This window comes from Schistocerca gregaria, chromosome 5, assembly GCF_023897955.1.
Source record: "Schistocerca gregaria isolate iqSchGreg1 chromosome 5, iqSchGreg1.2, whole genome shotgun sequence".
Taxonomy (NCBI): domain Eukaryota; kingdom Metazoa; phylum Arthropoda; class Insecta; order Orthoptera; family Acrididae; genus Schistocerca; species Schistocerca gregaria.
The window spans coordinates 263,806,806-263,829,766 of record NC_064924.1 but is presented as its reverse complement, the minus strand read 5'-3'; the positions used below and the strand labels follow the sequence as shown (position 1 = coordinate 263,829,766).

The following is a 22,961-nucleotide window of genomic DNA, read 5'->3' as shown; positions in this document are numbered from 1 at the left end:
TGCCATGAGAGGGCACTGCTGTCATGAGACCAAAGCTTCACAGCAAGTGTCCTCTCCACCAATAAGATAGCATTTTCACTCGAGGTTGTGAGGAATGTTCACAACCTGCAAATATGGGTGGATATGAACCCTCACAGTACAAGTAATCATGCCTCACAACGCAAATTTACCCTTAACATGTAGGCTAGCATCATTTGTGGCTGTTTAATTGGGCCATACATTCTCCTGGACCGATTTGATGGTCACAGGTACCTTTTATTCCTGTGAGAGGTTCTGTCGGATGTGCTGAATGATATTCCCATGCCTATTCATCGTCACATTTGATTTCAGCATGATGGAGCCCCCATGCATTTTAGCAAGCAGGTGAGGACGCATTTGCAGGCAACCTTTCCCTGCCACCGGATTGGTTGCAGTGGGCCAGTCGCTTGGCCATCACAATTACCTGATCTGTCCCCAAACGATTTTTTCTTGTGGGGGTACTGGAAGTGCCTTGTGAATGAAATACCTACTGCATCATGGAGGCTCTTGTAGACATCACTGTTGTGACAGCAGGCTGTCTTCAAGATACACCAGGTACCTTTGAGAGGGTGCACCATTCAATGCAGCGTCAATGTCAAGTGTATCTCAATGCATATGGACAAAACTTTGAGCATCTCCTATAGTAGGCATCCAGTTGTAACATGTTACTAAATAACTGCAATGCCACTTAGTAGCTCTGGATGGCCCTTGCATCTCTTCATTCCTATGTGATTACTGATCCCTGTTGCAAGCTTGATGTGCTATGTCAGTTTGTTAACATTTTTTTGAGTTACCCTGTATGAAACTACAAGAAATCCTGTTGGAAGAACACCCACACCTGAGCATTATACCAGAGGTTGAAAATACTGCTTCAGTTGTAAATTTCTTTTATTGTTACATGACCAGTTTCGGGCTCTTCTAATCCCATCTTCAAGTGCCGTAACTGTGCTGTGGCCCCCGAGCGTCGCTGTGGACATGTACTAGGTGCAGTGTGCTACCGACGAGCACTCATAGGTAGCACACCATGCCTAGTAAACATCCACCGTGGTGCTCGGCGGCCACAGTGCAATTACAACACCTGAAGATGGGCTTATAAGAGCCCAAAACTGGTCATGTAATAATAAAAGAAATTTACAGCTGAAGCAGTATTTTGAATCTCTGGCTGTAGGAAGTACCATATGCAGCCTGTCATATCCATATGGAACTACACATTATAGAATTCTGTCATTGGACATGCAAATTAAGGTAGAAGGTTATTTGGGCAATGAGTCATAGATAAAGACAGGAAAAAATCATTTTGTTTTAACACCAACTTCCAGGGCTTGTTTAAGGCCCTAGCAATATAAGCCACTGCTTGGGGTGCCAAGCTGAGAGGGTCACCAGAAATGCTGGAAGTATAAGATATCTATAAAGGATGTATCACAATGAGTAGGCCGCTTGAGGCACCAAACTGTGCCCAAGTGGCAAGTTTTGTATACAGTGTGTATTACAATTAGTAGCTAACCCTAACATATCTGAATTGTGAGGAGGAGGATGCATGCCACATGATAAGTCACTTGTGTGGAAAAATGTTCTTGAATCAGCCCTGCCCATTTTGGTGATATTTCCGCCAATTTTGGTGTTGTTTTTTGTTCTTATACACCCATTTTGGGCTGTAGTCATGATATGAATGTGATATGGGCTTGTAATTAACACACAGAACTCATATTTGGAAAAGATGTTGCATTAATTTATTTACTCGGGTGATTATATGATGAGGATTACCAGGGGTTTAGGGAATTTAGCTCCAGTAGCCCCAAACCCACCTTGGAGGAGATGGGAAGTGCAAAGATAAAGGAGACTAAGCCATTTAGTGTCTGCTCTGGCAGCAACCTGGAACAGAAGCAGAGCTGTTTTACTTCTGTGGCTCTAAGAGCTCTCAGTGTCACAAGTCATATAACCATGTGGCATGATTTGATTAGTCACGTGGCTTCACTAGAGAAGATTTTGCTTATTTCAGTGTGAAACTGTTGATTGTTGTCGCATCAGTGGGAAGGCAATGGATGAGGGGAAAAAAATATCAACAAAATTTAAGTAATGAAAATTTCTCATGTTTGGGGTGTGGATGCACACTGTACATCCCCTCCCCTCTTCTTGAAAGAACTACCTTGGGTGAATTTAATAACCTCAATGGGGCCTGTAAAATATTGTATTTTCATTTAACAAATGAAATCTTGAAATGTCGTTGGGTTTAAAAAATTACCGTTCATGCTGTAGAAAAATAAAAGTTGTAATTAACTTTGCACTTCTTCTCAGTACAATGCGCTGAAACAAGGACAAGGCACAAGATGAGCTGGAGGGGAGGGGCTGTTCATTTTCTACTGCCTAAGATGTGTAACAGCAACATATAGTTACACACAGTATCAGAATAGCAAGCAGCATGAAGGTCACTGTTATGTTAACTAAAATATTGCACTGTTGGAATGTTGTAATATGGAAGGCAGCTCAATCTAGTGTGCTTTTTTGCTGCTCTTGTGCCATCAACTGATCCAAATTCTTGAACAATTCAGCACTGTTAGCATACGCAAGAACTGATGAGACAGGATGTTTGCTGAGAGAGAACTTAAATTCCAGAATGTGTAACAGAAATGATTCATTAGTGGCATTCAAAGTTTCTTTCACTTGTACGGAGATCCGAAATGCAGATCCCTGGATATCTCAGTGGGCTGCCTTGAATAGAAAAACACTATTATTCAGTGATACTTGATTAACGAGTGGAATGAAATTCCAATTATATCTCACAAGTGATACCAGAATGGGATATGGAACAGTAAATTACTAGCTGATTCTTACACAGTAGCAAAAAGGTTCCATTAATTTGACTATGAGTCAGAGACAGTGTGGTTGTTAAGTTTCCGCTAGTAACAGAAAAATTTCACAAAGAGAAGTGTTGGTGCAAAAAGTTAAATTGGTACAAATGTAGTTTGAGATATGCTGGCAGGTCTATAACTCTCTTGCAGATAAAGCTGTGTTATGTTTGTTCATCATGCCTGAAATTTAGACATTCCTTTGGCTGAAATTTAGACATTCCTTTGTTTGCCAAGCTATGTACTTGTGAGGAAATTGCCAGGGGATAGGGAAGGTATAAATCCAATAATGTAAAAAAAAGACACGGTAAGTTACTGACAAGCACAAGTAAAAAATACTTACATAAAGCTTTGGCCACAACCTTCATCAATAAAAGACAGACACAGACATACCATTCATACATACATGCGAGTAAGCACACCTCATGTTCACATGACTGCCAACTCAGACCAGAATGCAACTATCAACATGTGTAACAAGTTGTTCATTAGTTGCACTGGACCAGAATGTGTGCACGAGATGTGATTGCTTGTGTGTATGAATGGTGTGTGTGTCTGTCTTCTACTGATGAAGGCTGTACCCAAAAGCTTTATGTAAGTGTCTTTTAATTGTGCCTGTCTGCAACTATATGGTTGCAGATAGCCTTTGGTACTACTGTCCATTCTCTGATAGGTGCTTTCTTATATAAATGTCATCTCTTGCAATAAAATCCATTAAGATCACTAATTTCTTACACTCATAACTGGATTTTTGCACCTTTTTTAATTCCCCACTAAGGATGTTGTCAACTTGCAGCATCCTGTTTCATCCCACATCCTTGCAAGCTTGTTAATTCTTGCAACAGTTCTGTTTCTTTTATTTATTATATGCTTCTTATTTAATCTGATCCTTGTCCACATTCTTTTTCCTTCTCTACAATCAGTTTTTGTCATCTCCTTCTCTAGTAGCTATTACATGTGACATTACTTATATCTGGATTCATTCTATCTGCTGTATCAACTTTCCCTTACTCTTATGGTTCTATAATGTCTCCTAGTATCAATTCATCCTTCACCTGTCTTGACATTCCACCGTCCTCATCATCACCTGTCTTACCACTAATGGCAATAATGCTGGTACTCCAAAAGCATTTGTGAGTGGCTGTGTATTTAAATCTTCTTGTTTCATTCAGAATTAGACTTAAATAGCTTAGCAGAATTTGTTTCTAGTTTATATTTCTTAAATGTTTCTACTACTCTAAATGATTAATTGGGAAACGTTTAAAGTGTGAATTTGCATTGTTGTCTAATGATCACTGACATATTTTGCTTTTTTTCAGGTATCTGCACTTTCAGAAACACAAGCAACTGAAGTGAGAGATGCTTTTGTTAAAGGAATTTATGGTCGTCTTTTCACATATATTGTGAACAAAATCAACAACACTGTAAATAAACAGGATATACCGACAAAAAATTCAATTGGTGTCCTTGATATTTTTGGTTTTGAGAATTTTAAGTCAAATAGGTAAGAATATCTGTATTTGATGTAATTATATAGGAGTGTTAGATCTAATGCACATACCTGTACAACTTATTTACAACTTATACAAAACAGACTTATGTTTCAAAGTTTTACTCCTTCAAAGAAATCACCTGCATTGTGTATGACCAATTGCCAGTGATGTAGAAGTCATAGGACACCTGTAGCACTGCCAGTTGTGTTGATAGTTTGATTGGAGCAGTCTGTTGCCTGATGAATCTCTCCAACACTTCTGAAGTGAATGCTGTGGAGTGCTTTCTTTAATTTAGTAATCAAGCTGAAGTCACTAGACCTTAAGTCTGGGTAGTGTGGTACTTGAGGTGTTCATTTTTGGAACACAGCTGTGACTAGTTTATTGAAAGAAGTAGCAACTCTTCTTGTAGGACCCACCCATAATTTTAAAGGACATTGTTCAGGTGTGTATGCCACAAGTTGTGAAATGCTGTACCTCTCACTATACTCTCCAGACTTAAGCCCTTGTGACTTCAACTTGATTCCTAAATTGAATAAACCTCTTCATGACTTTTGCTGTAGAACTGTTGCAGAGTTCTGTCAGGCGATAGACCACTCCACTTGAACTATCAACATAATTTGTAGCTAATCCATTTTACCTGCTTTGTTGATCTCTGTAGCTGACACTTCTTCTCTTGATCATTGTAACAGATTGACAACTGTCAGTGATAAAAAGGATAGTTCCAGTGATGAATCTCATACAGTATGTAATGTTAGAAATCCATCTCATTTTCTTTCACTAGTGACATATTTGTGCACAATGGTCAGTTCAAGTTTCACAATTCTCTGTTGTATGCAGGTAAGAGAAAAGTATATACTGTACTTTGTTACTGTTCTTGATATCAATATTTTGTGCAGTAAACATATTCTTGATCAAATAAAAGGACCGTCATCTTAAATATGCAAGCACAGTGACAGTGTTGAGTGGCAAAATGTGAAAACTATTGGCACTAATTAACCCTGTTTCTACTGGTCTGATTAGGTGAAGCTTCCTATACAAGTCACTGTAGCTATTGCATCTGTAGTTTCTTGTTACAGCATCATTCAGCATTCATGTTATGCATTTTGTATTTGAAGATGGTTTCTGACACAATAAAGTTACGTGGTTGCTTGTCAGTTGCAGACAGGCAATTTTGGAGGAGGGGTGGCTATTTAAATACAGTTGTTTCTGAAACTACTTATGTTTTGAATATCAGATGGATTAGATTTTGCTATTTAGTGTGGATCATAAGATTTTACTGTTACCTAGTTTAAGAAAAATGTTGAATGTTAGTAAATTATAAAAGTATGTGGAACATTGTTAAGCTACCGACTTATAAATCCCATACTCACAAGTATGGCTTTCATCTTGAAAACAATATTTTATAATTACAAATTATTCAGAATTTTAGTTAATGTCTTAATTAATTAGTAAGATGCTTCACCTGTTTAAAAAATACAGTAAGAAAAGTACATTGCTGAAGTTAAGTATCTTGTAAGCATTAAGGCAATCAAAAATATGAGGTTCTGAATTTTCAGTATCACTTACCTTGGAACATTATTAGTTACAAATAATTTAAAGTGTATTATCTAGTTTTGAATGAATATTAACAGCCCATTGTATTCTGTCTATTAGCTCAAAGTGTTTTCTCATTACTTACTATAGTTGAAATTTCAAGTAGCCATAACTTTTAATAAACTGAGCTTCTAGTGAAACTAATTGTATCATCTGAATCAGGTAGGTAAATATAACCAACTGAACTGTAGATTTAAATGGAATTTTGCATAAGTAACAATCTGACTCATTTAGATACATTTTACATATTGCTTGTATAGGTGCATTAGATATAGCATGAAAAAGTGAAACAAAAATTTGGTTATTCATGGTTGTAGGAAGGACTTTCACATCACTTGTACTGGTTTATACACAGTGCTGGTGACTACTTTGAAGGACAGTAGAACTTTGAAACAAGTATCTATTTTGTATAAATTGTAAATAAGTTGTTGCTGCTATTAAAGTTCCAACCCTTAAATATATGTCTAGGCTTTAACAATATTTTGCATTTGAAGAATACCCCCATAATACTTTTTCTAGCAACTCCATTTGTTTTGAACAATTGACCACTCAAAATTTTTCTTCTTAGTAAGATATGTGGGATTTTTAACTAATTAGCTATCAAAGTCTCTCGCTTGTAATATAATTATTTGTTTGGCCAGACTTCTGCTAATGCAGTTTAACCATTTAGAAACATTTCATACATAACTTCGAGTTCCATGTTTCATTTTTTCCCCTTTGATATGAGGAAAAAAGATGAGAACCCATTGGCTGTAGATTCTGCATGGGATCTTGTCCTGCTGAATAGCTGATGCATCAGCCTCTGTAGTAGTCATTCATTGGAAGGTCTTAAAGTTAACACACTTACGTGGCAGTTGTTAAAGATGGCTTATGAAACTGACACTGCTACTTCTCATTCAAATCTAATCACAATGTGTGTGGAGTAAGTAAAATTGGTGTTTATACAACTGCTTTATTACAGTGAACAGACACAGGCTCCATGGGAGCATACCTAAAACCACTTCAAAGTCAGTGTCCATAGCTGAAGATCAAACAACAGAGTATCACAACCAGTTCATAGAGCAAATTCAACAGAAAACCACAGTTCAGCAAGTGGAGGCTGATGCGCCATGGTCAGGGTAAAAACAGCACTGGCATGACTAGGTAGTGCAGGCTCTCTTATCACAGAGTTTTCCTGAAATGTGTTGCCTGCCATACCTGTCACTCAGGGTGCTGGTGGCAGCTGTTCAAGTTAGGTCCTCGTGGTACCCACAATGTTGAGAGACTCAAAGTAAAGAGTCGATTTTCACCGTCACCGTCACCTCATTGTTGTTTGCGAAAGCTGCAAGAAAACATCCTTGTAGGTGCAGGGGATTCAACCTGTTGCCACAATGACTGCTCACCCATAAGGAACGTAGTAACTCTTCTGCAATGAAGTGGCCTAGTCTGTTCCTTTCTTTAAGTCAATTCTAAATTAAATTAAGATCATATACTTTTACCATTAGTTTTTAGTACTCCTGATGCCATTCTTAGTGTTTAAGTGATTTAGTGGCTTAGTTGGTTTTGATTCAGAACTAGCAAATAGGGAACTGAAATTACAGGATGAAGTTGAAAGAAATTGTATGAAAGAGGAAACACAGTTATGAGGCATCTGTTGTACAGCTCAAATATTGGTGCATCACTGCAGGCATAATTGTACATGATAGGTCTTGGAGCCACAGTCATGGTGGTAACAAACAATTGTAGGCCAGTGATAAGAATCTTTCTTCCTTGTGATTTATAATTTCATGGGAAACAGGAGACTTATGATAAGATTTATAGAAATAAACATTATCATGATTCTACTCAGTGATGAATATGAGAAATGCTGAATGATCATTATTATATCCACTTCTTAGGTTACCTTATCAACAAGGTTGAGGTTACGGATATGAAAGTGACTAGGATGATTGCAGGTACTAGTAGATGGGAACAATGGCAGGAGGGTGTCCACAATGAGTAAATCAAAGAAAAACTGGGAATGAACTCTATAGATGTAGCAGTTAGGGCGAACAGGCTTAGATGGTGGGGTCATGTTACACGCATGGGAGAAGCAAGGTTACCCAAGAGACTCTTGGGTTCAGCAGTAGAGGGTAGGAGGAGTTGGGGCAGACCAAGGAGAAGGTACCTGGATTTGGTTAAGAATGATTTTGAAGTAATAGGTTTAACATCAGAAGAGGCATCAATGTTAGCACTGAATAGGGGATCGTCGAGGAATTTTATAAGGGGGCTATGCTCCAGACTGAACACTGGAAGGCATAATCAGTCTTAAATGATGATGATGATGATGATGATTACTTCTTAGTATTTGGAGGAATAATGTTGTAAAATATGGGTACAAAAATGATGTTACTGAATCCAGAGAAAGCTGCCAAAATACAAATGGAATAAAATATTCAAAATCTTATGGAAAATGAGGGTAAAGTACAGAGACAGCTGAATAATGTGTGATATATGTAAAAATCAAGTTAGAGTAGTAACAGTGGAATATGAAAAAGGAAAGTTTCTATTGAAATGGATTCTTTAACTAATGTGTCAAACAAACAACAAAGTAGGGAAGTAATACAGAACAGCAATAAAAATCAAAGTGGAACTCGCAACTGGGAATGACTGATGCATTAACCCTCATCCAACTGTATTACATGTGGCATTGTTTGTGTCTAAATGCTTCTAGTAAGAGTCTGCTTGCACAGCTAATTACCAGAAGCATCCAGTTTGACCATTGATTTGATGTAATTAGAAAAGCAAACAAAACATGGTTTTAGCCTGCACTAAGTTCATTGTGTAGTATCTGTCCTTGTCATTTAAGTAAAGCCAGCCAGTATCAGCAAAGAGTTGTAGGTCTCCCTTCACCAGATCTTTGCTAGAGACAATCTCTTCAGGAATTAGCAACACAAATATGTTGAGTCTTTTGGTCTTCAGTGCTTTGCACTGGAAGATTATATGTAGTGGGGTTTCATCTCCTACACCACATAGTTTACATGAAGGGACTTTTCTGTGTACCCATCATGGCTAGATGTTTCTTGAAGTTCCTGTGGCCAGTGGTTGAACTTACCATAATTTTACTCTGCCTCCTATTCAAGCCCAGGATTGCAGAAATTCTCTTTAAACATGTTTTTTGATGCCACTAGCTTGCTATGTTTTTGTTTTTGGGCCTCAGTCCAAAGTTCTGTGTTCTGCCTCCTGATCCAGCTATACAGTTTAGATTTTGTCATCGCTGTAGTGACAGTTAGGTTGGGTCATTGCCCCTGTCCTGGCTAGCCTATCAGCTTGCCAGCCATACCTGATAGATCACAGACCCACAACAGGTTTGCCCTAATACTTTCCCTGAGCCTCACAAGGGATTTGTGTAAATCTGCAATGAACTTTGATTTTGTTGCAGGGGGTGATAGAAATTTCAGAGCTGCTGTGCTGTCTGAATGAATGTAGATGCTACTATCCTTGTAGCACCTATGTAGATTGTCCCCGCACACACTCTATTAGCAGACCTCCACCTGGAATGCCATAGCCAGCTTCCCTAGGGAGGAAGCTGCCTTGTACACTTTATACTCTGGCCCCAGCACCTTCACCAGTTTCAGCTCATTGGCAAACAAGGCTGTGTCCCTTGAATGGTGTCATGGTTCATTATTCCATTGCTCCTTGCTTGCAATTGTTCAACAAATAGTTTGTTGGAGTATCTGGGAGCTATTATGTAGTAAGCCAGCAGTTATCTGACCATTCCTATATTTACTGCTTTCATTATCTATGTTAGTGTGAAGTTCTGGATATCCTAAAGATTTACAATATTTTTGCAGTTTTCAGCCTTTCTGCCCCTGGATCACCTCTGTTCTACTCAAAAGATGTAATTGGGGCATGTCCAGCATGGTCTCCAGTCTAGCAGTGAATGTGCTACTAATTCTGCCTGTTATGACTAGGCAAAATAAGTTATCATAGGTATTATTTTGTGCCTGTGCCTGTGCCTGTTTGTGTGTGTGTGTGTGTGTGTGTGTGTGTGTGTGTGTGTGTGTGTGTGTGTGTGTGTGTTTTGTACGTTAGGGGCACTCAACGTTCAATGACAAGGATATCAGCACCTATATGAAAATGAGTAGAAACAAATATGGTGAGAATGTAGAAAATGCGAAAGAAGAAATAAAAAGCAGTCTGAGATAAATTCACTTGCAACCTCTCCCAATCTCACCCATAATCACCCACACAATCACATTAACTCACACCACATAAGACCATGTTAAAAATGGTCAGATGTTATAAAATTGGCAATTAAAACACCGATAAGACAAGAGGAAATCGTAAATAGAATCACAGGAAAATGTGGGTGGCTGATCATTACAGTTTTTTTTGAATCATCAGTATCCTGACTGGTCTGATGTAGCCTGGCATGAATTCCTCTCCTGTGCCTACCTTTTCATCTCAGAGTATCACTTGCAACCTACATGCTCACCAGTTGTATTTCAATCTTTGCCTTCCTCTACTGTTTTTATCCTCTAATGCTCTCTTTAGTACAATGAAGGTTATTTCCTGATATCTTAACAGATGTCGTATCATCCTTTCCTTTCTTGTTGGCAGTGTTTTCCATATGTTCCTTTCCTCACTGATTCTGCAGAGAACCTTCTCATTCCTTACCTTATTAGTTCACTTAATTTTCAGCATTCTTCTGTAGCAAACAGTTTAACTCTCTCATTCTAGTGACAAATTAAAAAGTTCATCCTAAAATCATGCCGAACATCACACAAATCCTTTAAAAATTTGAAATAGAGGTCAAATTGGGTGACAAATGAGCTGATGCCCTTTTGTCTGAATACAAAGTACAATTTACTAAAATGTGGTGTTGGAGTTTCACTGCAAAGTCCTTACATGTCTTCCATACAGTCCCAATCTCTGCTCATGAGATTTCCATATTTTTGAGGCCCTGAAGAAAAAAATCATAGCCATCGATTTGCTTCAAGTGAAGAGATGCACATCTGGGTACAATCATTGCTCTGTAGGCAAATGCAGAAGTTTTTCAATGAAGGTGCTTACTGTCTTGTCTCAGAGTGGAATAAATGTACTAACAGTTATGGTGGTTATTTTTGAAACAGTAAAAGTTCACTTACATTTTCCATGTGTCCCATTTTCATTTGACTGCACTTTATACATAATTAGTTACAAGTATTTGTACAATGTAATATGCTAAATTATACTATTATATTCTCCTTCAACAGCTTTGAACAGCTGTGCATCAATTATGCAAATGAAAACTTGCAACAGTTCTTTGTGCGACACATATTTAAATTAGAGCAGGAAGAATATACACAAGAAGGAATAAACTGGAAACACATGGAATTTGTGGACAATCAGGAGATCTTGGATCTAATTGGAATGAAACCTATCAATATTATGGCACTCATTGATGAAGAATCTAAATTTCCAAAGGTAAGGCTATTTACATTACAACTTAAAATACACAGAGGGAAATGCAGTTGCAATATTTTTGTAATATATTTTGTTTGAGTGCAGAACTTTAGTGATAAAAATATAAAGTTAAAGCATACGCATAAATCTCGTAACAGATATGTCATGTTTGGTTAGTGCTATGCATTATGTTACCATCATTGTGTGTACGCTACAATGTCTGATGAAATGCAAAATAAAAGGGGTGGGCTCAGGAATTGGGTTCCAAAATTCCAAATAGATCAAGAAAGAAAGCTGGACAAGCAATTGGATATTTACTGACTGATTGTTCTGGAAGATTGGCAAGGACAAACAATTTGGTCATGATATTGAGAGGTCTGATTGGAGGAAATGTCAACCAACAATTAATTTTTACAGACTGCATATTATAGGATATGTTTGTTACTTGAGGTCATTTTTATTTTCCTTTTATTGTACTGCAAATTGACACATTTTGTGCATATAATTCATTCTTCAAGTTAATGTATTTCAAAGGAAAGAAAATTAAATTAATAGAAACAGGTGTCATTCCTTGCTGTAGACTTTCACTGAAATTAGATGCTTTCAGTGGAACAACTTCGTTAAAATTTTGCTTCATTTCTCAAACTTGTCTCTGCCAGAAACTAGTAAAAAAATAAGGTAATCATTTTCTGAGAAACCTAGTGAAAACACAGGATACTGAAGTGTGGTGTTAGCTACACTTTTAGGGATCTTGTCAAACAGAGCAACTGGTGTTGTATGGTTTGTTAATTTACAAGTAATTTATTAACATCAAATACTCTTTTATCAAATGAAGACAGCGGAAAATGCTTTTTATCAAAATAATAAAGTTTGGAACCAGGTTTCCTTAATCTGTCATATAAGGCCTAAGTATGAGAGGCTATAAGGCAGTTAAAAAGTACGCATGTAAGTCACATAGTATCTCAGGTTAGTGGAGATGCAGCAATGTAAACCAGGACTGGAGTCAACAGTGAAATTTTAGCAACAAATGAGATTTGAAAACCTAAGAATTTAGACCTGAAGAGAGGGAAAAAGAGGAGTTTGAGATAAGAGCAGGGTACTTAAAAGTGTAAGTGAGACAGAAGTGGCAACAATGTTGAAAAGAGAAAGAAGAAACCAATTGTCATGACACAGAATCCAAGGAAGGAAAAGGCAATGAGTCCAGAACAACATCAGAAAACAGCAAATAAATGAACATAGCTACTGGATTAAAAGACAGTTGACAAAATGGAAAAAATATACATCATGTACTTAAGCTCCTCTCCTGACCAGTCTGTCTGGAGGAAAACAGTGTGGAGTACCTGGATTGTCTTATGAAAAACTTTTTGGTTGAGCCAAAAATTCTCTCTTGTTTGTCTCAACCCTCTTTGAGGCATTCCATGTGACAAAATGTTTGGCATCAATATGGTCTTGCAAATCCCTTATTACAAGTGACATAGAGAACAGCAACAGAATTAATGTAAGTTGAAGCCAGGTTGATGGTAAATAATGAGGCACATGTCATAGAGTGAGATTCTACTTGTGGTAGTCAGAAAAACATGGAGAGAGGAAGGATTAAAACTTACTATGTTGTTATTTACAGAAGAATGGAAAAGCTGTTGGAAGTCAGCTACAGGAAAGGTCATTTTGTGTTCTGGAGAAATGCAGAAGCAAATAAGGCAATTCTAACCTTAATACATTGGAGCCTAACAGGTTGGCAATCCAGTTAATACTCGGACCCTGTTGAAATTTGCTACAATTTACAATTTTTTAGTACATTTACTAATCCACTTACCTCTTTAGGCAGTATATCAGCTTAACCTTCCATTATTCCTCTTTATGAATATGTATACATTTAGCACAAATAAATTATACAGGGATTTGTAGATATTACTCTAAAGATAATGTTTTTCAGCATTTTTATTTTCCCTGAAGTGCACAAAATTTTTATGGAATGGTAGGCTATTGATTTAAAATCACTTGTAAGCAGGAAATGCTAAATGCTTCACTTATAGGTAAAGTTTTTTTTATTGTGAAATGTTTTTTTTCTCATTTTTACAAATTAGAGAACTTTACTCAGGTATGAAATCTTTCAAAACACTTGTGAACATGAAGGCCTGTGTAACACGGCCTACAGTAGTATTTGGTCTCTCTCCTCCCTACCTTTCCTGAGATTTCCCTTTTTCCCAACAGACCTTGCATCTTCTAGCTGTGTTTGGTTTCTTTCTGTTGGTGGCAGTTTCTCAGGAAAATGACGTGTTGTGAGTCTGTTTGCAGTTGCAACTCAAGATACTGAATGTATGTCTTTATTTAGTTCTGCTCCTCCTTTTTGAACCAATTGCTTTTTTAATTTATAGAGAAAGATGTGCTAATGTACACTTTTTTGATATTTTGATATTGTGAATAATGTTGGCATTCACTGTTGCCCTCAAAAAAATATGGAAGAAAATCTTTGTTCACCATTTTCCAGTCTTTCGTTGGAAGGGATAGTAACTCATCAGCTGGTTTCCTCTGTGATCACCTGTTTTAGACAAGTTGTAGTCTAGTACAACGTGTAGCTTTTCCACCTCAACATATCCACACCTGGATTTTACACTCATATGTGAAGCAGTCATCTTATGCTATGTTGGCAACATGTGTACATGACATTCGTCTTTCCATTTCAAGCAGAAAAGTTGCCCTTAACAACGAAACATCATTTCTCCTTTCGTTAGTTATCAATTTATTAGGTCTTTAGGCAGATCTGTCCTGTTCTTCATCACAGTTCCAACTCCCAATGTATTTCTTTCCCATAGTTCTTCAAGGATGCAGTACTTCACATGTATTTTTCCCAAATACAAGGAACATAGCCTCAGCAGCAGGGATTTGACAGTTTTGCCAACATTTCCTTTTCCTCCAGTATAAACTTCAGTATTTCACATGTATGCTGTTTGAGCATCACTTACAACACACAGTTTTATCCCATATTTCTCTGGTTTTTATTTCATATAAACATAGAATCCAATTCTTCCTTAAAAAGGACATATTGCTTCATCCACAGTCCTATTTCTTGATGGATAAGAGACTTTGTGCATCTTTATGTGAAAAAGTCCCAAACAAATGTTATTTTATACAGAGGGTCATGGCCTGGTTCTTGTAGAGGTATCCATAGTGCATTATTGTTTACATGCAGCATCCTGAATATGGAAAAAAATCTGTCTCATTACTTTAGCTGAGAAGCAAATGATGAAGTAAGCACAGGATATTCAGACCAAGTTTAGGTTTCTTTACAACACACATATGCAAAACAATTGCAAAAACTTGATAAACTTCATGTATCCTCACTGGTCTCCATTTCTTCCATAAAGATTTTAGTTTGATCCTTTTCTGACAGCACTGTTCAGAAATAATATCATTAGCATATATATTTGTCTCTGACTTTACTTTTAAAAACATACTGTGATCAAAAAATTGCAACAAACAGTCTGGTTCTGTTGATATTGTATCAATAGGAACCTGAATTCCACTCTTTTCTTCAAACACAGGTAATTTAGGGACTGCATCAAAATGACAACATTCATTATGAAGGGCAGGCTGTTGAACTACATGACAAACCTGACTATTAGAAACTTGTGCATTGGCTTCTTCATACTCACTACCATGGTTTCTATCAGCAGTACAGGTTTTGCTCTCCAGTTCACATGAGTCATTGTTGTCTTCTGAAAAATTGCCAATGTCGTTCTAAAGATCGTCAAGTTTTGAGCAATTGTTCAAGAGTTCTTAAATTTCTGAGTTTGACAAGTGATATCTGGTAGCCATATTCACTATTTATATGTTTTTACACGTGGGAAGGATGCACACAATAGCACAACATGGCAGCCGCTAAAGAACGAAACAACCTTCAACGATATTCCAAGCACCCATGAAGTTCACATAACACTGGTACCATTCATGAGAGACTGGCGTGTGCTAGCCATCAACAATGCACTTATGACAAGCAAAATAATTAGTCACACCACTTACAAATGTAAAACACGTGCTTAAGTTACAAATAAATAAGTCGGACATGGAGAAGGTATGACATACGTCTGTCGGAATTTATGGTTGAAACACAGTGAACGTATCTAGTACATCCATCAGCTCCAATGTGTTAATGCTTATTTCAAAAGAAAGGCAAACCTTTGTTTACAGCATTTATAAATTTAGAGAAAGCTTGTAACAATGTCCTCTGGAATATGCTCTTTGAAAGTTTGGTGGTAACAGGAATAAAATACAAGCAGCAAAAGGTTATTTACAACTTATACAAAAACCAGAGTGGCACTACCATAGCTGAAGGACATGAAGGAGAAAAAGTAGTTAAGAAGTTTGTGAGACAGGGCTGTAGCCCACCCTGAGTGTAGTGATGTAAACCACTATGCCACTCTGCATGCAGCACAGCTTGTGTCATTGCTCCCTCTCTTGAAGAAACAGTGACCTGCTGTTTCAGAAGTTCTCATTGAAGCAAACTGTAGCAACCTGGATCAAGATCTTGTCAATGGTCCTCTGTATGGTGGCACTGGCTATCCTTACATGCTGTTCATGTTGGTATTTCCTCTTCACTATGATAAGCAACAAAGTTGGCCCCTTCTGTCAAAGCTTTGCAATTGTCTAATGGGGCTGCTTTAGTTCCCATGAACCTCCAGTCACTGATCTGTGCCTCTGGACTGTAGTAGGGCTTCTTACAGAGGACACAGATGACGTTTCTGCACTTTTGTCTACTTGATGAAGGATCATTATTCTTGGCCTCATATGTTATGTCCAAAAAAGAACAGAGGATATGACATGGTCCAAAGTAGCACATTACTACCTCTCACTTTTCTCACAGGCATAAAAATCCATACCAAGTCTCTTGAGCTGTACGTAACTAACTGGTGCTTGGCATTATAGCACTCACTGTCTATCTTCTGGGCGTGCAGTGTCTGCATGTGAACCTGCTGCCTTGCTTGTTCAGTCCTAGTGATGAGGTGCTTCGTGTAATTACCGTGAGGGTTGCCTAGTTGAAACAGGAACAGTGTATCTATTGTTGTTTCAGCCCTGAAACTTTGGAACAGGGAGAATATTGTGCATCCTGTCATGTTATGCTTTGCTGTTTTGTATGTGAGTGTCATGATGGCAGTGCTGTTCTCCAGTCTCCCTGTTTGACATCAGTGTATTTTAAGAGTGTGTCTGCTAACATCTTATTGAAGCAATCTGTGACAGTATTTGTCTGTGGGTGGTATGCAGTTGTCATCCTGTGTGTGGCATTGCAACTTAAAATTACCTCTGGTAATAGTCTCAACTATGAAACTTCTCCTCAGTTGGAGATCATCACATCGGGTGCTCTGCGCATCAAAATGACATTGTCTGCCAGGAACTTTCCAATTTCTGGAACTTTGGCTGACTGCACAGCTTCAGCGACAGCATAATGAGTGAGCTAGTCAGTCCAGATCCATCAATTCTCATTTGTCATCTTCAGAAACCTCTCCAAGAGTGTGTTCCAGTTCAGTAGAATGTCACTGCCGCAGGCAAACTGAGTACCAGATGCTCCAGAGGTAACTGCAACATGTGCATCCAACCCTGGCATTTCTTACAGTGGCACACATAGTGTTCCATGAGCCAGTAGAGACCTGGCCAGTGGTACCTGTGTCTGATGAAAATGCTCCAGGATTGCTGCTTGCATATGAACTAGGATGATGAGCAACCATTTCTGCCCCATTGGATCATAGTTCCTCTTATACAATGTTCTGTTTATCACTTGGATTCCTCCTTTGGTTGGTTCCTCATTCTTCAAGGATTTTATGGTTTTTGGCAATGATGGATCTTCTGCCTGTTCAACAGCAATGGCATTTAATGCAGTGGGGACTGGGATTTATCCATGCTGCTGTGTTTAACCAAAGGATTCCTTAAAAGACAGTCAGCATCCTTGTGTTTGCATCTGTTTCTGTATACTATGGTTACATCATACACCTGAAACCTCAGTGCCCATCTTTCCAATCAATCCAGCAGAGCCTTCAGACTTGTCAGCCAGCATAGGAAATGGCAGTCTATCACTGCAGTGAATGCTTTGCCAAATAAATATGGTCAGAACTTGTTGACGGACCAAACAACTGCAAAGCACTCTTTTTAGGTGTGCAGTAGGTCACCTTGAATTTTGAATTGTGAGCTATTTCCTTTTAAGCACTTCTCTGAATCTGCACTAAAACTGAATCTACCCATAACTGCTAACATGGTTTACAATGCCTCCTGGACTACCCCTTGCCTAGTTGGCGACAGTCTGTATGAATTCTGGCTAAGTGGTGGATGATTCCCAGCATTGTTACAGTGTTTTACAATAGGCTGCTTGGTATGTCACTCAACCAACATTGTTCCTCAGTTCTATTGGCAGTTTGATAGCTTCCTTCCTTGTGTTTTGGCGTTGGAGCACAATTCTTCGCTGATAACACTAAGCTGCCCTTCCAGGAGTGCTTTGGCTGTTCCTGCACATGTTCCTTTTGGGATACGTTGCGGCTGCTCATGACAGTCAGTGATCCAAGGTTCGCTTTGACCACCTACAATACTTGTGAGCACTGCTGGCCTGTAGACTTATTTTGCAACCCTAAGAAGCCTTTTGTAATAAATGAAAAACTTCACAATTTTACTGATGATCTTGACTGAAGACTGATGCTAGAGGTTGAAAATACCACTTCAGTTGTAAATTTCTTTTATTATCGTGACTGGTTTTGGGCTCTCATAAGCCCATCCTCAGTTGTTGCAACTGTGCTGTGGCCCCGAGCACCGTGGTGGGTGTGTACTAGGTTTGGTTTGCTAACTATGAGCACAAAACTCCCTGTTCTGTTTGTCAGTTTGACATAAATGAAATTTCCTGACATCTTGCTGACTGTTGTCCATGGAGATTTTACATCTGTGGTGGCCTCACTACCAAAGATGATTGGCTTGCTTGGATGTTGACAGCTAGTCAAGTGGCTGATTTCTATGTGTGGGGATGGATAATGGGTATGGTGTGTTGGAGAGTGACCTCGTACAGTGTATGGTAATGGGCTTCAGCCCACAGGTTGACTAATATTGTCTGCATTTGACTGGTATGAATAGACCTGCTGTCATGGTTGAAGTCTTGCAGCATCTTAATTGTCAAAAACTCTCCCTCATTTTTCTGCAGTAGCTTACATTGTCCAGGGCATCCACAGTGGAAGCACACCAGCGTGTTATCCTCTGTCCTCCAAATAACTATTCTTCTTTGAGGTGCTATGCTTGGTGTAGGAGTTGGTTGTATTTGCGTTGGTCAAATGCTGGTTGTCATTTGATGGCTGTGGCATAAGTCCAAGTTGGCCAAGTCCATTCTTCCTGGTGTGGACAGCTGATGGTGGAGACTGGTACTAAAGATCAATACATCTTTTTGTCATCAGTCCCTATTATGTCCTGACATATCATGTAAACATTCATGACTCCTCCAGTCTGACAGTTCTAGTTGCCTTAAAATTCTGTATTTCTTTTCTCACTACCTGACATAAGATATGTGAGGCTGTGCTAGTCTTCCACTACTGCTACAGGGATTTCATTTGAGAGTCAGTCATACTCCTTGCATCCAAGTCTTTTTCTGCTGTGTTTACTCAATGTGCTGGCACCACTTCGTGAATTTCTAGGTTGTTGCAAAATCCTTTCCAGAAGAGCTTTTGTTCATGTCTTATGAACTCCTTTCATCAGGTGTAATGTTCCATCAGCTTCTATCATGTTTGGATTTAATATGTGGTATAAGGCCAAAACTTGCTGTTTGTAGGTCTGTATCTTTCCCCAATTATGCTGGGTCCTTTTCTTCAGATGTTCTTCCGCTAAGTGGACTTGCTGCTGGTTGTCGCCAAATGTTTTCTTCACTTCAGCACTGAATTTATCCCAGCTATTGATCTGTTTGTTTTTGTTCTTGAACCACTACTTGGCTGTGCCATCCAAGTAAAAACATCCATTTGTGGAACACATAATGTCATCCCATTTGTTTATTTGGTGACTCAGTAAAATCCTTTGTTGGCTCCTGACTAGCATCTTCAGAAAACACTGATGGATGCCTGATAGGAAGCTGACCTACTGGTGGCTTGAAATAAATTGTTGAATATACAGACCACGAGAATGATATATTGCTTACATTCCAGTTCCTGTCCCTGTAGGAGACAGCTTGTACATTGCCTAATTGGAGCCATGGTGATATGAATGTTTTCAAGTACCTGGCATCTCCACCAAATAATGTCATATCATAACCACACTCAAGTCAAAATCCGAAAGCAGGGCCATCAGTGAAATACAGTACTTACCACTTAATGCATGTTTGTTATGAACACCAGTGCACAGCCAGAACAGAACTGACCTCCTGGATAGAGAGTGCAGGTTTTTAAACTAACATTGAATATTTTAGAAAGCTTGTATTAATATATTCATTGAATATTCCAGAATATACAAACATTACAAATATGAGATATTTCAAGAACATTCCAGAAATGATAAATACTAAATAAGAAGTAAATGTTTAAACTGGCAACCTGTAGCACATCATCCAACGACACTGACTGCTGTGCCACACTGCATGCATGACAGATTGCAGCAATGTGGTTTGTTGCTCATGTTATAGTCACCTCTCACAAAATTAATATGGCTATCATAAACAAGAAGGTTAGCATGCAGTTGAAGTGAATCATCACTGATTTTGCAGCATTAGTATATTTGAGTGAGAGAATGACTATATGAAAAATTGATGATTACTTAACTTTGACAGCATTGTCTAGGGGACACATCTTCTGTGCAATTCTGTTAATAATTGTCCAGGTTTTGATTTTGAGATTAAAAAACCCATCTTCTTCTTGGTTGTTTATTCTGTTTGAAAATAATTTGTGCATATTTGTTGTTGACACGAGGTTCCATTTCCATATTAGTTACAGTCAAAACACTTGTGTCAACTAAACCATGACTCAGAACAGATTATTTATGAAACTGGTTTTATATGTTTCTGTGTTTAAATTAACATTGTATGTACCAGTATGACTAATTCTTCAAAGTTTCCATAATCTTGGATTCAAAACGTACTGTACATTCTTATCAATATAAAAAATTACAAAGGAGTAATAGTTACTGAAATGCATATTAATAAACCAAGCTCTCTTACGAAACCACGAAACACACAAAGGTGACCAAACGAGTACCAGAAACACTAGCGGATTGGTAGATTCAATTTGGAGTAGAGAGTATCTAGCTTAGATTGTTGCAATGTCAAGGGAGAAATACCAATCACTTCAGTAATAACTGGCACCAAAAGTCAGAGACTCAAAATATTTACTTATGATGAAATTTCACGTTTCATGTGTATAATCTTAAAATAATGTATCTTATCTTGTCATTACACTAGAATGATTTATAGTACTATTGTTATTGCTATTAAGCTGACAACCTTAAATTAAAAAAAAAAAAAAAAAACAGATCAGAAGGAGAAGTAGTAGTAGCAGCAGCAGCAATAGTAATAGTAATAGTGGTGATTTATTGATCTACCACAGGCATTGTATTGAATCGAAATCAGATATTGATATAATTCCTTTAGCTCCCATGGTGGCATAGGGCATCCAGAAGAACTCATCATCAATCTTTCTCTTTGGCCACTTCCCTCAGGTTCGACCACGTCTTGCCAAATCTCCTTACTTACCATACTACTCTCCTCTTCCATGTACCCCTGGGTCTGCCTCTCTTCCTTGTTCCCTGAGGATTCCATTCCAATGCCTTCTTCTTGATTGCACCATTTGGCTTTCTCAGTGTGCACCCTAGCATCTCAACTCTCTCTCACATATCTGGTCTTCTGTATGTATCTGATTTGTTTTCCTGCAGAGCTCCTCATTGCTTTTTTTCTGAATACTAGATATTCATGATGCACTGTAGACACCTCTTAATAAAGCTCTGTAACTGTGATGTTTTCTTCTTGTCTGCTTCCCAACTTCCACTGGGATACAGGGGGGCAGCCTTCACATTTGTATAAAACTTTTAATTTTTATTTTGCATGTGATGCTTCTGTTTCAGCATACTGGACACAGTTGTGTGAAGGAAGCATTTGCCTTATTTAAGTGGTTCTTCATGTCTTCTCCAGCTCCACCATCTTCTGTCAACACCCTGCCCACAAACAAGAATGAGTTGACATTCTCTACATGTTGCTCCCTTAAAAACAGAGGCACTTCCATGTTCCTAGAAGTTACTATCATTTCCTTTTTTACCTATATCTACCTTGAGGCCAGCAGTCTCTGCTTCTTTTTTCAAAGATTTTAATTTATCTTCATATCTGTCAGCCTTTGAGCTAATAAAACTATGTTGTCTGTGAAGTTCAAAACCTCCAGAGGTTAGTGGATTCCCCACTGAATTCCTCTTCTCCAAAAACTTAAAGAGACAATTATCTAGATGTTGGGGAGAACAGCCTGGGAATTAAGGCATATCACAAGAAAGAAGGACCTCTAATAACACTTGAAATAAAATTAACTGTAGGAAAGAACTGAAACAAAAGTTACATCTTTGTAAGATAAGAGCACAGAAGATGAAGAGTGTGCTGAGGCAAACAAAAGACTGGGAAAAGGCGAGATAAAAGGAAATGGACAGATGAGCAGGCATTGTTAGCAGAATAGATCTGTACCTACAGATTGGAAAATTGCGCAGGTCGCACCAGTGTTCAAGAAGGGTAGTAGGAGTAATCCATTTAACTACAGACCTATATAATTGACGTCGGTTTGCAGTAGGGTTTTGGAGCATATACTGTATTCAAACATTATGAATCACCTCGAAGGGAACGATCTATTGACAGGTAATCAGCATGGCTTCAGAAAACATCGCTCTTGTGCAATGCAGCTAGCTCTTTATTCGCACGAAGTAATGGCTGCTATCGACAGGGGATCTCAAGTTGATTCCGTATTTCTAGATTTCCGGAAAGCTTTTGACACCGTTCCTCATAAGCGACTTCTAATCAAGCTGCGGAGCTATGGGGTATCGTCTCAGTTGTGCGACTGGATTCGTGATTTCCTGTCAGGAAGGTCGCAGTTCGTAGTAATAGATGGCAAATCATCGAGTAAAACTGAAGTGATATCAGGTGTTCCCCAGGGAAGCGTCCCAGGACCTCTACTGTTCCTGATCTATATAAATGACCTGGGTGACAATCTGAGTAGTTCTCTTAGACTGTTCGCAGATGATGCTGTAATTTACCGTCTAGTAAGGTCATCCGAAGACCAGTATCAGTTGCAAAGCGATTTAGAAAAGATTGCTATGTGGTGTGTCAGGTGGCAGTTGACGCTAAATAATGAAAAGTGTGAGATGATCCACATGAGTTCCAAAAGAAATCCATTGGAATTCGATTACTCGATAAATAGTACAATTCTCAAGGCTGTCAATTCAACTAAGTACCTGGGTGTTAAAATTACGAACAACTTCAGTTGGAAGGACCACATAGATAATATTGTCGGGAAGGCGAGCCAAAGGTTGTGTTCCATTGGCAGGACACTTAGAAGATGCAACAAGTCCACTAAAGAGACAGCTTACACTACACTCGTTTGTCCTCTGTTAGAATATTGCTGCGCGGTGTGGGATC

The 22,961-nt window shown here is 38.4% G+C and overlaps 1 protein-coding gene across 1 annotated transcript in view; it reads left to right on the top strand.

Moving 5' to 3' along the window:
* Positions 1-22,961, top strand: part of LOC126272544 (myosin-VIIa-like) — a 332,006-nt gene that overhangs the window by 65,401 nt on the left and 243,644 nt on the right. The window contains exons 9-10 of the mRNA XM_049975462.1: positions 4,184-4,368; positions 11,167-11,377. Coding sequence (XP_049831419.1) covers positions 4,184-4,368; positions 11,167-11,377 — 396 coding nt within the window. The remainder of the gene's footprint in view (positions 1-4,183; positions 4,369-11,166; positions 11,378-22,961) is intronic.